Below are 16703 nucleotides of genomic sequence, written 5' to 3'. Positions count from 1 at the left end.
GGTATGGGTTGGAACAGCACCTCTGTTTTGCTGAGGCTGATAGTCAGGCCAAACAGTTTTGTTGAGGTGGAGAATCTGTCCACAATGGTTTGGAGATGATTTTCTTGGTGGGCCATGAGAGCACAGTCATCTGCAAAGAGAGCTTCCAGGATGAGCCTCTCTGTTGTCTTTGTTTTTGCAGTCAGGCGGCGAAGGTCGAATAGTGAGCCATTAGAGATGTTGAAGCAATCGGAAGTCTCTCCACCAGATAGGACTTCCCCTGTCATGTCGACATGAAAGAGTGACGAATTTTGCTGGGCAACCGAGCTTGCTGAGGATCACCCACAATGCATCCCTCTTCACTGTGTCGAACGCCTTTGTCAGGTTTATGAAGACAATGTAGAGACTCAGGTTCTGCTCAAGGCATTTTTCCTGCATTTGCCTCACCGTGAAGACCATGTCGATGGTGCTGCGATCTGGTCAGAAGCCACATTGTGATTCAGGCAGGTTCTGCTCTGAAACAGATGACAGGAGTCTGTTGAGTATAACACGGACGGGGATCTTTCCGGCAGTGGAGAGTAGTGAGATGCCTCTGTAGTTGTCATAGGCTGCTCGTGAGCCTTTGTTCTTGTATAGGGCTACGATGGAGGCATCTCTGAGTTCTGGGGGCATGTCTTCCTCTTCCCATATGCTGGTCAGCACTATGTGGAATGCCTGGAGCGCCTTTCCATTTAAGGCATTGTACACCTCAGTTGGGATCCCGTCTTTACCGGGTGCCTTGCCTGCACTCATTTGTTTAATGGCTTTTTGGACTTCCTCTATTGAAGGAGGGATGTCAAGTTGTTCAATGGAGCGGTTTTGGGGGATCTGGTCAAGGGCACTTTGGTCGACTGAAAAGGGTTGGTTGAGAAGCTGACTGAAGTGTTCTTTCCACCTGTTGCTGATGCCTTTTTTATCTTTTATGAGAGTGTCACCGTCAGAGGATAGCAAGGGAGTGGTGGTGGGTTTTAATGGCCCATAGACAGTCTTGAGGGCACTGAAAAATTGTCCATACCAGAGATACTACCCCTCCCTGAGCACCCCATACACCCCGGTAGTCTAATTGACATAGACCTTAACAAATAAGTTAGTTTGGGTAGTGTTGTCATTTTATTATATTAGCTCTACCTACCCTTGAACAATTTCTAGTTCTCCCATTATTTAGATCTCTAAACCACTACTTATAGAATATCCACTTAAAGGCACTTTGGACCGAAGATCATCTTGTCCATCCCCTTCATTTTACAGAGAAGAAAACTGAGACTTGCAGCAGGGAAGTCACTCATTCAGGTTCACACAGGTTCACTCAGTAGCAGAGGCAGGATATGAACTTGGGTCTCCTGATTGAAAATCTGGTGCTCATTTCTGTCTATCAAGTTACTTTCTTTGACACTCTTATGTCCTGAAAATTAGGGATTTGGGGGCTAGGTAGGCACAGTGGATAGAGAGCCAGTCGTGAATCCACTATGGAGGTCCTTGGTTCAAATCTGACCTCAGACACCTCCTACATGTGTGATTCTGAATAAATCACTTAATCAACTTGTCCAGCCCTTACCACTCTTTTGCCTTAGAACTGATATTTAATATTGATTCTAATATAGAAAGTAAGGGTTTTAAATAAATAAATAAAATTGGGGATTTTTATTCCTATACTCATTTAGTCCCCAAGGGTCAAGTCAGAAAATATAATATATAGACATTTTATAAAATCTGAACACCATACAAACAATCTATTATCAGTAGTTTGATCTGAAGTAGAAAAAATGCTAAACTTGAAGTTGGGAGACCTGGATTCAAATCCTAGCTTCATTACTTACAAAATATGTCAACATAAGTATGACCCTGAACCTTGGTTTCCTTTTCTTTAAAAATGACCCTTATGAAATGAGATTGTATTTGTAGAACATTTAGCACAGTGCTTGGTATACATTGGGTGCTTAATAGATGCTTATTCCCCCTTTCCTGTTATGAAAGCTCTTTGTAAACTTTAGCGTACTATAGAAAGGGAAGTTTCTCTTAGGCCTTGGGATTATAATTAGAAAAGTGTCAACATGATGTGTTAAACAGTGACCTGCCTGTGTTTGTCGATATGGCTGTGTGTTTTTTTTTTCTCTCTGTCTGTCTTTCAATGGTTTGTGTGTTTGAAGTTCCTTGGGTTGGTCTCTGCCTTTCTAGTCAAACCCTAACCCTGATTGTCTCCATCCCTAAAAGCAGTTCCTCTCTGAAGGTCGACAGGCTCTGTCAGGTTGGGAGCCAGCTGGCCCTTTGCCAGGTGATCCACTGAGCAGTGCTGAGCACACGCACTCTGTTTGGTTTCTGTTATGTCGTTGTTACCATAGCTGGAGGCGGGGGGGTGCATGGACCTTGGTGAACCCAGAATTCCTGCAGGATGATGGAATATTCCATGTTTCATGCTCCTGATACAGAGAATGTGTTCAGCTCTTTGACCAGGTATGTGTTTTTTACAGGTTCATCTAATATAGAAAATGTATTTCTGTTCCAAGAAAAACAGAAGCGGTAAACAGTTGAGAGATAGCTTGCATATTTTCCTTTATTTTCCTGTCTGATGATTAATGTGTTCAGCTCCGCTCAGCCTCACGTTTAACCAGGTTACTGTTTAGTTTGGGTGAGGGTGTTTTCCTGCTGAGCCCAGAAATGGCCAACCCTGTGCCCAGCCTGTCTTTCAGAGGGAGTCTTTGCATTGTTTCCCCATCACGGTGCTTAATATCAGGTCAGATGTTCTTGTGAAAACAGATCTGGGCTTAACGATGTCGTCCCAGGTCTGTTTGCACATGCTCTTCCAGATGAACTTCCCCATGTCCTTATGCATTAGCAATGGGCCAGGGTCTGGACTCTGATGGGAGGATGAAGAACTGGCTCTGACTTTTCCCCAGAGTTTGTGCTCCTGATGGGGCAGGAGCAAAGGTCTTAACCATGTGTAAGGAACCACCACCTGAAGTTATCTCCAAGTGGAGACTCATGGAGATGGGAAGTAATTGGCCTTTTTCCTTTGCTTCCAAGTCTGAAATTGGATGAAATCACCTTTCTCATTTTGTGGAAAAAGTAGATCATGAAAAAATAATTTTAAATGGTTTCTCTGAGTTGGACTCTGATTGCACTTTTCTTCTTGCTTTCTCTAACTGGATGAATGACATTCTAAATGAATGAATGACACCACGGGAGGCTTATGGACCTGAGACGATTGGCTGATAAAAACAGCAGAAGGGCTTCTGCTCTCTAGCCCTTAGAGTCATAGAGGCAGCTCTAGAAACACAACATAGGTGGGGAGTAGGACCAAACCAATGCCAGCTGAGTGGGGGAAGGTTTCAGAATCACTGCAGAAAAAATGAGAGCTAGGGTTGGCCGAATCTGGATTCCCTCGACTGGATTCCCTTGACATCTCCTCATTAGCCAGTGTTACACTCTGAAACAAGCAGAACCAGGAGAGCAATGCATACAGTAATAGGAATATTATATGGTGATCAACTGTGAAAGACTAAACTATTATCAGCAAAGCAGGTCTCCAAGGTAACCACAAGACTCATGATGAAAATGTTGTCTATAGCCAAAGAAGGAACTGTTGGAATCTGAGTACAGATCAAAGCATGCCATCTTCCACTGTATTTTTTTTCATGATATTTCTGTTGTATGTGTGATACATGACTTCTGTCTATCATGACATGAGTAATACAGAAATATGTTACATGAAAATATAGATATAACCTATATCAGACTATTCACCACCTTGAGTGGGGGTCAAGGTAAGGGAGGGAGAAAACTTCTATTAAAAAATGTCAAAAAACAATGTTCAAAACTGAGAAAATATTTAAAAATTGGAAGAGAAAAATAAATGTTACACTGAGAGCACCTTTCTGAATGGCATCAGTCATCAAGAGTAGACATTTGGAGGGGATTGGAGCTTAGGAACAGGTTGATCTTCCATGCTTTAGTACTGTACAAAGTGTAATGTTTTCATAAGTAGGAAATGAACACCTTAATACAAGATTTCATTCTTCCATTCTTCCTCTCTCTTTCCTTCCTCCCTTGTTTCCTCCATTCCTTTCCCTTTCTCCCTTTCTCCCTCTCTCCCTTCCCTCCTTTCCTTTTCCTTCCATCCCTCATTTGTTTCCTTCTTTCTCTCCCTTTTTTCTTCCCCTTCCCTCTTTTTTTTCCCCTCCTCCCTCTTTTCCTTTCCACCCTTCCTTCTTTGAGTAAAAAAATCCAAATTGACACTATTGCCCATGCCCAGACTCACACTGAGTAAGTCACTTTCTCTTGGGTGCTCATTTTCCTTACCTGTAACAATGAAAAAGCTGGACCCAGTGACACCCTTCCTTCTTCCTTGATTCTTTTCTTCCTGGTTTGTTTATCTTTCTGGATACCTGATTCTGCCATGAGATCCTTGTCCTGCCTCCAGGCTCAGCCTTGGGTCCTCTTCTCTCTCTCCACTTCTCTTAGTGACCTCATGGCTCCCACAGCTTTCCATACTAATTCTTTGCAGATGGCTCCCAACTCTGTCTAGCCCTGGCCTCTCACCTGAGCTAGTCTTGCATGCTGGCTGACTGCTGGACATCAGTACTTGGGTATCCCATAAGTGCATCCCCTTCAGTGTGTTTAGAGGAGAACTCATTCTCTCTCCTCCAGTCCTCACTACACTCCTCTACCTGTCTTTCCTACTTCCTTCTGGTTGTCCATCCCTCCCTCTCTCTCTGCTGTCATATCCTGTCATATGCCAAGTCTTTTCTGTTCCAGTTCCACAACACCCTTGTTCACATCCTCTTGACTACTGTCCTCATAAAGCCCCAATCATCTCTTTCCTGGGCTGTGGTAACAGTGCTGAGCCTCTACTTCCTTCACCAGCATATTCTCCACCCCATTGATCTTCCATTGGTTTGGCCATGTCACTCCCCTACTCAGTGAATGCCAGTGACTTCACTATTATCTCTAGTCAGAACAGAAAGATGTTTTTGGCATTTAAAACCGTTTATAGTTTGGTCTAGCCTGTTTTAATTTCTTTTCCTCCCTTGGTGTACAAGCATTTATTTGGGTCCTACTGTGCTCATTGTTGGCAACCCAAATGCAAAGGCCAGGCTCCCACCCCAAGGATCCTGCCTGCCAGGGAGGGAGATGGACTTTTAATAGCAAAGTGATTACAAGATGTATGTGGAAAGATGGAAAGGACATTCGGAGGGAAGATGCCAAGAACCAGAGGAGCCAAAGCCAAAGGCCAAGATGAAGTCTGATTAGGATCCTGGAAGGTCCTAATTGAGGATTCAGGGTCCTTTTTGCCCTGCCCTTGCCTGATGGGTGGCCTTGGATACTTACTTAGATAAGTAGCTCTATGATGGTTCTCTAGTGGAGAACTTCCCTGAGATGCATGAGCAGAACTTGTGGTTCTCTTAAAAGTGCAGAATGTTTGCAAATGTTGGGGCTTCAGTGACTGTGAGTTCTGAATGGGACAGCTGTGAAGCAGGAAAACTTTGAAACTGCCATGATTGTGACTGGCACCCATGGAGGCTGAGTGCCTCCCAGGGGTGTTGGTGTTGGTGAGCAGCCCTTGACCCTGCTGGTTTCACTTATGGGGGCCTTGTGTTGAGCTGTCCAAGGAGCATCACAATGAGTCACCCAAAAGCTAGAAATTCCCCTTCACTACAGGTCAGTAGGCACAATATCTCACTTGGTGGGCTCCTCAGCTCCCATGGATTCAATAATAACTTTCAGGTCAACAACTTGTCTAGCCCTTAACCTCTCATGTCCTCCAGTCTCGAATTGCTAGCTGCCTAGTAGATGTCTCAGACTAGATCCATTCAACTCCCAAAACAACCTTTCCCAAGTGGAGGGCTGACCACATTCCTGGTCAGTCAACCCCAGTGGCTCACTAACACCTCCATGATTGAATCCTGTTTTTGGCTTTTACAGCCCTCTATAATCTAGATCCTTCTGCCTTTCTGGTCTTTGCCTACATTATTCCTCCTCGTGTACTCTTTGATCCAAGGACCCTGGCTTCCTGGCAACCCTCAAACAAGACCCTCCATCTCTAGACACAGTGCTCAGGCTTCTAGTGCTCTCCCTTCTGCCTCCAGGTTTCCCCTTCAATCAAAAGCTTTTCCCAGTCCCTCTTAATTCTAGTGCTTTCCTTCAGATGATTTTCTCCAATTTATCCCATGGATGTATCACTTGCCTATGTTGTCTCTTCCATTAGACTGAGAGCTCTTGGAGGAAAAGGGACTGTGGCTTCCCTCTTTTTGCAACCACAGAGCATAGCCCAGTGCTTGGCACACAGTAGGTGCTTAATAAATGTGTGTTTTCTGACTGACAGATGACTCTTTGAGATGTCATAAACTAGGGTGCCAAACTATTATAGAAATGGAGTATACTAATCCATATACAAGGATTCCTACAGGCTGTTTGCCGACTTGATTTACAATATAATATTATTAATGTTCTATTATATATTGACCTTGTTGACCATTTGTTTCCCAGTTATATTTTAATCCAATTCCAATCCCAGATTGCTCTGCCTCTCATTTCCAACCTCATGTTAGGCAGGGCCCCCATGGCTTCTGTACTACCTCAGGCTGAAGGGGCTCCCTGTGCCTCCTTCCCATGGTTCTCACATCCTTTACCACTCAGGACACTTTGTGCCTCCCAAGTAAGTCTACCCACTTTGTTTAGATTCATTGTGTATTTATGCCCCTAGAGCAGAGGTCCCCAAACTTTACACAGGGAGCCAGTTCACTGTCCCTCAGACCATTGGAAGGCTGGACTATAAAAAAAACTATGAACAAATCTGCATACTGCTGTCTGGGATAGCAGAGGCTAAAGCCCTGGCTGGGATGGGCCTGTCACACCTTGTACAGGCCCATCACTGCCACCACTATATGGGGCAGCCATACACACAGTGCGGAATCCCCTCCCCTAGATCACTGCTCACCATGCTGATGCAAAGGATTATTGGCACCAAGCAAAGTATTATGTCAACGGAAGTAGTACTGAGTGTGAACGACACTGACCACCAGTGAAAGAGGTGCCCCTTCTGGAAGTGCGGTGGGGGCAGGATAAATGGCCTCAGGGGGCCATAATTTGGGGACCTTTGCCCTAGAGGGCGGAGATGCCTTCTTTATTGAACATCTTCCCCAGTTCTTGGCATGGGCACTGGTGCCCAGTGGGCACTTAATCAGTGTATGGGTTAAGCCTGGATAGTCCTGCTTATGACAAAGTACGTTTTCCACCTCCAGAGAACTGTTGGAGCCAGAATGCAGATCAAAGCATGCAATTTTTCACTTTAGTTTATTTGTGTTTTTATTTGGGGTTTGGTTTTATATGAGTATTCTCTTACAACAACAACCAATATGGAAGTAAGTTTTACATGATAGTACATGTACAACCTAGGTCAAATTGCTTATCATCTCTTGGATAGAGGAGGGAAGGGAGACAGTTTGGATCTTATAAATTCAGAAGATGTATAGTGAAAATTATTGTTGTGTGTAATTGGGAAAATAAAGTATATATTAAAAAATTTTAAAGCACTGATAGGCCTAGTCCCTCCCCTTGCTAGAGGATAGAGGTACTCTGGGAGTGGGGGTTTTCATCCCAGCCCCCTTTCCTTTTCCTCTGACCTGTCCCTGCACACCCAGAAAGCCTACTTTAGAAACAAATGGATGTGGGACTGGCCTGGCCAGGTCTCCCTTCCATTCCTCCTTTCCCCCTTTCCTGTATTAGTGGCTCATCCCAAGCCCAAGCTTGGCTGTCGAAGGACTAGGAATCAAACGAAAGACTTAGTAGGCCCCAGGTTCCAAACGAAAGACAGAATGGTTTGAGCTGCTGAGAGCCAGGGCTTTTTGTTTGTTCAAGCTCTGAAGTATGATGGTAGAGATGATGCATTATGGTGGGAAATCACAGCCCAAGGGGCAGAGCTGGAATGCAGAGCTTTCTGGGATGGACTCTGAAGGTTATTTTTCTTGTTCAGATAATGCTAGGTATGTGTTAGTACAGATGGGCCTAGACAGCCTGGTCCTGACAACTCCCATGTTCTCTTCAGTCAATCCCACTTATCAGTGGCTCCCCTGGCTTTGCAAGGGCTGGGGAAATGATGTTTACTCAAGCTAGTGGGGAACAAATTGCTGCCTTCCATCCCCTTTCTCTTAGTGTTACCTGAAAATGTTAGATTTTTATCTGCTCCTTTGAGCCCCTCATTGCCAGGTGAGGTTGGCTGACTAATCCTCTGGCAGAAAGGACAAGGCAGGTGAAAAGTCAAGGTTGGGGGAATGCTGTTGGCTTCTGCTTCTTTGCTTTACCTTGTGGTAAAAAGGTGGTGTCAACATCAAGGGAGGCCCCATCCTGGACTACAGCCCTTAAATGCCCTCTCCCACTTGGAGTGGAATGAGGCTAATAATGCCTGGTGGCACATGGGGGTTGGACAGGGGCAGTTTAGCAGTCCTCTGAGCAAAGCATGACCAGCCTTTGTGTGGTGGGTGCCAAGAGCAAAGGGCCCAAGGACTTGAGCTCCTCTACTGATTCAAGGTGCTGGAGCTTCAAAGATAGGAGACCTAGCTCCCGTCCCTCCAAGGGAGAGGATTGGAGGGCTCTCTCTCCTTCATCCTTCATGCCTTCATGGTGGCACTTAGTTGTCTCTGCCCTCACTGACAGAAGAGCAGGGGGCTACCTCTGCTGTAAGCACCCCCTGCCTCTTTCTCCCTCTGTTAAAAGGAATGAATTGGTGTCCAAGATCCCACCTAGAATCAATGTGATGGAATTCTGTGGCAAAGATCAAAACCCCAGATGAAAAATAGCCTCAAGCCAACAGGACTTGGGCTTTTCTTATGAATGACTGAACATCTATTGATAACTCTCAAGCCACTGTTTTGTGCAGGGCACTGGACTCCTTTTGGCACCTGTTAGGATTTCCTTTCTGACAGTGACTTCAATGAAGAATGTTAAATCATTATGATTGGGGAGCAAAGGAAGGAGCACAAGTGACTTCTCCAAACCAAACTAGAAAATATGCCTGACAGAGTCCTGATGGTGAGGAAATCCTCTCCAAATCACAGCCTCCTTCAACAGAGTGGCCTGGGGAAGTGTGTGGATACTGGAGCACACCGAGAGGAGGAAGCCCTCCAGTCCCCAGATAAACTGTGCAGCAGCAGGGCAAGAGGTCCCAGACCCATATGGGGCACCTCCAGATTCCACAAACTCTCCAAAAATTAAAGTGGACCATCTAGAAGACAAATTACTCCATGAGGGAATGAGACATATAGAAACTCCAGACAGAAGAAAGTAGAAGTAAATGACAGGTAGTTAAAACAATTGTCTTGGAAAACAGATTAAAGAGAGATAATTTAAGAATAATTAAACTAGCTTCAAGACAAAAAAAAAACCCAGACATGAAAACTGTCTAGATCTGTTAGATCTTATACACTTAGATGAATGGACCAAGTGAAACTAGAATCCCCAGGTCACCTCCTCAAAGAAACCCCCAAGTCTAAACTCTTCAGAACATTACAGCCAAAATCCAGAGCTTTCAGGCCAAAGAAGAAACTCTACAAGCCACCAAAAAGGGAGGATTCAAGTCCCTGAATGTTAAGCAAGAGGAAAGGTCCTGATGTTAAAATCTGGCTGCCACAGTCACTTCCATTGAGTCTCCAGTTCACCAAAGCCCCTAGGTGGGTTCTCACAAATGGCTGTCTCACCTTCACTCCTCTGTGAACCTGCCTTCCATCAGAGATGATCTGTGTAGTTTGTGTGTGTTATTCCTCCCATCAAACTATGAGGGTCTTCAGAACTGGATCTATTTTTGCCTTTTTTGAGCCCCTTCTCATAGGGCCTCATAGTCAATGGCTGGTAAAGGTTTACAGACGATCTCTTTTGGAGGCTTAGACACAGTGAATTAGTTACCCAAAGCCCCCAGTTTATAAGCTGGAGAACTGACGTCCAATCCTGCCTAAGCAGACAATGATTTCAAGTCCAGACTTGGAGACTGTGTTGCACAGAATACACGAAGGTCAGTACTGAAAGAGAGATCATCCTAAGGAGCATCCAGTGTCAGTGGAACAGGGAAAGGCCCTTGGTGACCTTCCATTTGACAGAGGAGAAGCTGATCTAGATGGTAGTCATCCAGAGATCTGTCCTTCCATTCCAGAGATATGTGTTAAACTGGCTGAAGCCAGGCTTTGGCCTTTGATCAAATGTGCTGCCCTTATAGAAGTGTTGACAGAGTTTGACTCCTTCAGATGTAATATAACCCATGACTCATTCATTATGGGCCTATAATCAATTCTCAGCTTGTTAGGCAGAGCAACAAACAACTCATTTGTTTTATGATGTGTGAACAGACAGCAGCTTGAACAGCCAAGGGGTTTTCCCTTGGGTGGGCCATTCCTCTCTACTGGCTGCACTGGCCAACCAGAGAGGTCCTCTAAGAAGACCCTTGGAATGGGAAAAGACCTCAGAGACCATTTAATCCCAGGCAGTACTTCATTTTACAGTGGAAGAGACTGAGGCCCACAGGGGGCTAGTGCCTTCCCTGTCCCCTGACCGCCCATCCAAGTCTCACTGCATCATTGACTCTGCCTGCCTATCAGACCAGAAGGACACTAAGGCTTCAGTTATCCAGGCCTTCCCTTTACTTAACCTATTGAATTAGGGCCCTGTGACTCAGTGCATATGCCAATGCCTCTCAGCTTGCAGGGGCTGCCTTCCTTCCTCTAGGAAGCTCAGGTCCTCTTCCCCTTTTGGGTGGGTTCTGAGCCTCTTGAACAGGCTCTTTGATGAAGCCTGCTTCTCAGAATCAAGTCTTTAAATGCAAAAGATAAAATAGATGAGATTACAAAGGAAATTAGTTACATTGAAGCACAATGACCAAACATGGTTCATGGCCTCTCCCCTTTCGACAGGGACAATGCCCTCTGGGTCTTGTGAATTTATCTCTCTCTTGTCTTTTCCAAAGCCACTGGTGGCCTGACTGCTGACTGACCTTCCATCTTATTCTGGACTGTGAACCCAGCCCAGGACTCATTTCAGGGCCTTGGACCAGTCTCTGTCTCTGAACCTTGGCTTCTTCTTTTGGGAAGAGGGACCTTCACAAAAACCTTTCTATACTCCTCTACTGCTCTGACAGTCTGCGCCTGAACTGGCCATACATTTTTCTTTGAGATTCTTTCATAATGTGGTTGTTTTCATGAATATTCTCCATGAGAGCATCCTCTTTGGGCAACCACAGTCTTGTCCTTACCACCACCACTGCCAAGCATCCATCCCTCTGTTAATCCATGATACCCGATGGCTGAAATCTCAGATTACAAAGTGTTGACTCAATTTGCTTGCAAAGAAAGCTTTACCCATTTGCATGTCCCCAGCATCTGAAATTTCAAGGAATGAACATTTTCTTTTCCAGAGTTTAAAACTATAATTTCAGTTTTTCATTTGCAAAAAGAAAAAAATGTTTTTTTTTTTCAAGAACAGTACATGTTCACTTAATGCAAAAAGAGCAGGCGTTTCCTGAGCCCTAAAAGCTAAGACACATGCTAGGAGCATAGAGGGTAGAAGAGAAAACAGCCTGAGGTCTGTTTTTCAAAGACTTGGGTTTAAAAATTTCTGGGTCCTTGTGTGACCCTGGACCAGTCAAATAGAATCCCTTTGATGGTGTTGATGCCTGTCTTGTTAGGCTAGCAAGATCAAAAGCTGGAAAGAATTATTAAGATCCTTACTGTGGAGACAGGAGTCAGACCCCCAGACTCAAGGTCATTCCCAGAATAAGGGGAGCCCTGGCTGACTCACCATTCTCCAGGCAAGGGCCTGTTCTCTGGGCCCTTTGTCATCCAAGTCATCCTGTGCTGAATGTTAGCCTCATTCATCTGAGTCTTTCCTAAAGAGTGATGGCCTGAATGGAATGTACCCTTTTAGATGAGGCTTCCCCAGGGCTACCCTTCTCAATGCTGCTGATCAGCATTCCATGAAAAACCCTTACCTGTCTTCTCGTTGGCCATCATAGGCATATCACCCCCTTTCTGACCTAGCTTAGTGGACGTCTTAGATCCAAGTACAGAACTTTGCTGGTTTATATCTTCTCTGATCGTGTCTGATGTCTCTTGTTTGGCAAGCCAGCCATCTCTACTTTGATCCAAGTTACTGATAACAGAAGTTGCAGAAACAAAAAGGTCCTCTATGCCTAGGCCTGGGACTTCATTTTCATGGATTATCCAGTCTGGGCTGTTTCTAACCAACTTTTTGCTATTAGAAATGGCTTTTAGGGGCAACTGGGTGGCTCAGTGAACTGAGAGTCAGACCTAGAGATGGGAGGTCCTAGGTTCAAATTTGGCTTCAGACACTTCCCAGCTGGGTGACCTTGAGCAAGTCACTTACCCCCATTGCCTAGCCCTTACCACTCTTCTGCCTTGGTACCAATACACAGTATTGATTCTAAGACAGAAGGTAAAGGGTTAAAAAAAAAAAAAAGAAATGGCTTTTGTCATTGCTGAACCTGCAAACAAACTTTGCCTGAGGAGCAGCCATATTTGTGGTGGGAGTTGAGAGAGGGGGAGGATGAGGTGTTCTGCCCAGATTTGGGTGTCCAGGTGAAGCTCTGAAGCTGCCAACCTGTTTGGTAGGACCTGCCGGAAGGGCATGATTTAGGGCTAGGTCCTAACTGAAGGGAAGCGCAGCAGAAGAGCTTGGGCAGAATTTTGTATCTTGGGGTAAACCCAGTTAAAAACTTATTCATGGAATCTACCTCCCTCTTATCCTCATCATAGCCGATGGGATTTTAGCCTGAAATTGGGAAATGGCTAGTTTGTTTTCATGTCTATTTTCAGTTGTTGAGTTTTATGAAAATGTCCACCTCTGTGCTGTCTCATGGGCAGGAGCCATCAGATTCACAGAAAAGTATCCAAATGGTTTACATTTCTGGTTTAAAATTTGAATATTCCCAGAATGGTTTTTAACACTAACTGGTTCTCTTTGTCTGTCTGTTTAGGTGTACCAATTAGATGGTATTCCCCTGATTCTGGACAGCTGCAGCATCGATGATAATAATCCCTGTATCCTTCCTAGAGGAGGTGGAGGCCTATCTGTATTTCTCCCTCTGTGGCTACTCAGGTGTGTGTGGCTCATTTATTGTTTGCACACACGTCATGTCTCCCCTGCTAAATACTCCATATTTGCTAGGCTCTCAGTAAACATTTATTAACTGAATAAGTGAAAGATAGACCATAGGGGAAATAGACACCCTCCTGCCATTCCACAGAATCATAGATTTAGAATTAATCTTAGAGGAAAAATCTCACTTTTAGAGATGGGACAGACAGAAAGGGGCAGAGCTAGGGTCTGACCCATGTCCTTGGACCCTAAAGCCAGTGCTTTCCACCACATGATAGATCCTTTACTAAAGTTTCCAAAGGTCAAAACTTTAGCCAGTCTCCTGGAAATGAGTCCCAAGTGCTGGACCTCAGTTCTCTGGGCCAGGCCCACACTCTATTCTATACTTCTTCCTAGAGACGTTTTCTATGCCAGCGGGGACTTTGAGGGCATCTTTGGAGGTAGGGGTAGCAGAGGAAGATGCTAAAGGGCATTTCTTGGTTAGCATTCCTTCCATGTGTGAAATAGAAAGGGCTAAGGTGGCTCAGGTCACTCTCAGAGAGATTGGGAATTTAGGAGTCGGCTGGTGGGTATAAACATGAATTTGAGCTCTGTTGCTATTGCCAGCGATACATTTGGCCCTCCAATCCACTCTCCACCACTCCCGGGGAGCTCAGTCAGGGTGGTAAGACCCAATGAGCATTCCCCTGAAGGTCCAGAAAGAGGGAGTGATGGGGCAAGAACATCGTCCCATGGTGGGGGCAGCTGGCCAGCAACAAGAGATGAAGCCAAGCTTTGGAGGCTCCTGGCCTGGCCTCTTTGGACTAGGCTGGTGAAAACTCATGTCCATTTGAGTGATGAGAGAGTTGTTGTTGCCATGGGAACCTTTCAGCACCCCCCCCCCCCCAAACAGGGCTGATTTCTTATTTGTTGGTTTCCTGGTGGTGACCAGGACTCAATGCTGTTGTTCCTAAACAGAAACCAGCTGAACTTTATTTGAAATGTGTGTCCTTTTTTCCTTTCCCATTTCCTTTTTGATCAGTGGGCCTTGATGTGGGTTTGGGGTTTTGTTTTGTTTGGTGAATGAGGATGAAAACAAAAAAGGGTGTTTTTTCCTTCTCCTTTTTCTTTTTCTTTTTTTTTATGAAAGGCAACATTCACAAGAGGAGACCTTCATTTGATAGCAATACAAGTCAACCCTTTTCTAATTTGTCAATTCTATGAGCATTTATGAATCAATCCATAAACACATGCCAGTTTGTATGCTGCAGATAAAAGACAGAAATGCCAACTATCCCTGTCCATGTAGATAGGGCACATGTAGTTGGGAAACTAGAAATGGCTTCATGCCAAAGATGGTGTCAGGATTACATGTTAAAGGAAAAAGAGGCTCCCCTAAGTAAGAGAGGTATGCATTCCTTGTGGATACAAGATGAAAAGAAGGCTAGTTTGAAAGTTGTTCACTGAGGCTAAACAGGTAGCTTGGGGCCAGCTTGGGTAATTGAAAGCCACGGGAGTTGACTGATCTACTGTTGATGTAGTCTGATCCACTCTCTAGGGAATTTTTTTTGGCACCTCCATAGGAGATGGACTGGGATGGGGATGGACTTGAGTGGTGATTGAGGCAAGAAGCAGTATGGGTCTAACTACCCTAGTATCTGTGAGGTTAGGGAGAAGGGAATAGGTGCAAGAGATGCTGGGAAGGTATAATAGTGAGATGTTTTGGGGGATGAGGGAGACCAAGGGTCAAGATGGTATTTTTGACAGAAATGGGGAAGTTTGCAAGAGGCAAAGGTGTATTGAACCTGAGACACCTCTATGGCATCCGAATGAGATAGGCTTTGGGTTGGGGTACAGGACCGAGCCTGGAGATCTACAGCTTGATGAACAGCCACCTCCTTTGCTGGAAGGTGATTGTTTTCTATAGTACCAGTGGTTCTCTAAATCATCTCACATAGACCTGTAGGCTTGGGCTCTGGGGTCAGCAGAGAAGACAGATATACTCAAGAGATCTGTGGGCTGGGCAACCAAGTTTCCCATGAAATCGTGTTTTCAGTGGCTTTTGTACAGGAGAGGTAACTGAGGGAACCTTTTCAGGGAACCAGTGTTCCATTTAGCTACAATATTGTTGTTTTCTCCAGAGAATGGGGATTGAAATGTGCACCTGGTGATGTTCTTCAGTTGGCTCCTCCAAACAAAGGGCTCAGGTTTGGACCCTGGACGAGGGCCCAGATCTGGGGCAGCCATGATGGAGAGTTCTAGGCTTTCAGGACCCTCCTTGGGAGAAGACCTTGAACTTTCCCTGAGTCGTCAGCTGTTAGACAAACAGTTCTATCATGTGGGCTAATTGTCTTAAGGGGAAGCCAGGTGTATATACTTGGCTCCCCAGTAGCAGCCAGACCAAGACAGATCAGGAACAATTGTTACTAAACAATTCAGGATTAGGTAATGGGATGGGCTTGATGTGGTTTGGAGGAACTCTCAGAAGAATTCTCCATGGAGTGAAGCTGCTATGATGGTGTCCGAACAGTTGCATCTTGGCCTCTCATCTTAGGCTCTGCTTGCCTCTGAGAACCTTTTGAGCTCTGTAGCTGCCTCAGGGGGCCACGTGTTAGGAAAGACCCTGACAGAGGGGATTAAGTCCAGAGTAGAGTGGCCCAGAAACCCTGCCGTGCTGGAGATGCTGAACCTAAGAGGACAGGAGTGCTGTTGCCCTCATCTCTGCAGGATCCTCATGTAGCAGGGAATGAGATGAGACATGTTCTAACAAGCAGCTGGAAAAGGGAGTCCTTGGGTCTCAAGGCACCCGGGAAGTCCTTAAAGGCCATGGCAGGGAGGTTCTGCCACACTGGAAAGGTTTTGACTGTGGCCCTTTGTGGGACACCTGCTTTTGAGCCTTTTCTCAGGATAAGATTTTTTTTTTTAAACCCTTACCTTCCGTCTTGGAGTCAATACTGTGTATTGGCTCCAAGGCAGAAGAGTGGTAAGGGCTAGGCAATGGGGGTCAAGTGACTTGCCCAGGGTCACACAACTGGGAAGTGTCTGAGGCCAGATTTGAACCTAGGACCTCCCATCTCTAGGCCTAGCTCTCAACACACTGAGCTACCCAGCTGCCCCCTCAGGATAAGATTTTTAAGTGCTTAGAATGAATATACAGAGAGTTATAGAGAAAAGCAATAATGAAGTTTAGCTTTTGAACATTCTTGAGCCCCAGGTTAAGAACTCCTCATCTAGACTAGCAAAGAGGCCAACTTAACTGCAGCATGGATAGAACACTCGGCACTAGTGCAGAATTTATCAGGTCTCCATTGGACTCCCCCTCAGTGGGCCACTGCTTTCGGGGGCTGCCATTTCTTCCCCTCCCATACATACTCTATGGTCTAGCTTCTGACCCCTGGACTTTCCAGGGCTACCCCCTGCTTATTCTTCCTGACTCTCTTTGATTTCCTTACCAGTGGACCATCTCTCTGGTCATGATTTCTTTGATCCTGCTCTCTCCCGGTTCTCATGCCTTCTTGGTGAGATCATTGTGCTACCCCTCCCTCTCTGCCCCAGCCCCATGCCCCTGTGGATTGGTACAGAGGGTTAGGGTCCAACTGCAGCTAAGGACTCCC

General features: G+C 45.4%; 1 protein-coding gene across 3 annotated transcripts in view; it reads left to right on the top strand.

Annotated features, from left to right (window-relative positions):
- Window positions 1–16703, top strand: part of ATXN10 (ataxin 10) — an 81117-nt gene that overhangs the window by 60207 nt on the left and 4207 nt on the right. For 2 of the 3 annotated variants that reach the window (XM_056797619.1, XM_056797618.1), the window contains one exon: window positions 12989–13052. In XM_056797619.1, the coding sequence (XP_056653597.1) occupies window positions 12989–13052 (64 nt within the window). Of the gene's footprint in view, window positions 1–12988; window positions 13111–16703 lie in introns of all 3 variants that reach the window. The other variant, XM_056797620.1, reaches the window with a different exon arrangement.

This window comes from Monodelphis domestica, chromosome 5 (assembly GCF_027887165.1).
Source record: "Monodelphis domestica isolate mMonDom1 chromosome 5, mMonDom1.pri, whole genome shotgun sequence".
Lineage (NCBI taxonomy): Eukaryota > Metazoa > Chordata > Mammalia > Didelphimorphia > Didelphidae > Monodelphis > Monodelphis domestica.
Note: the sequence above shows the minus strand (reverse complement) of the source record. Positions and strands in the feature narration are given on the sequence as shown.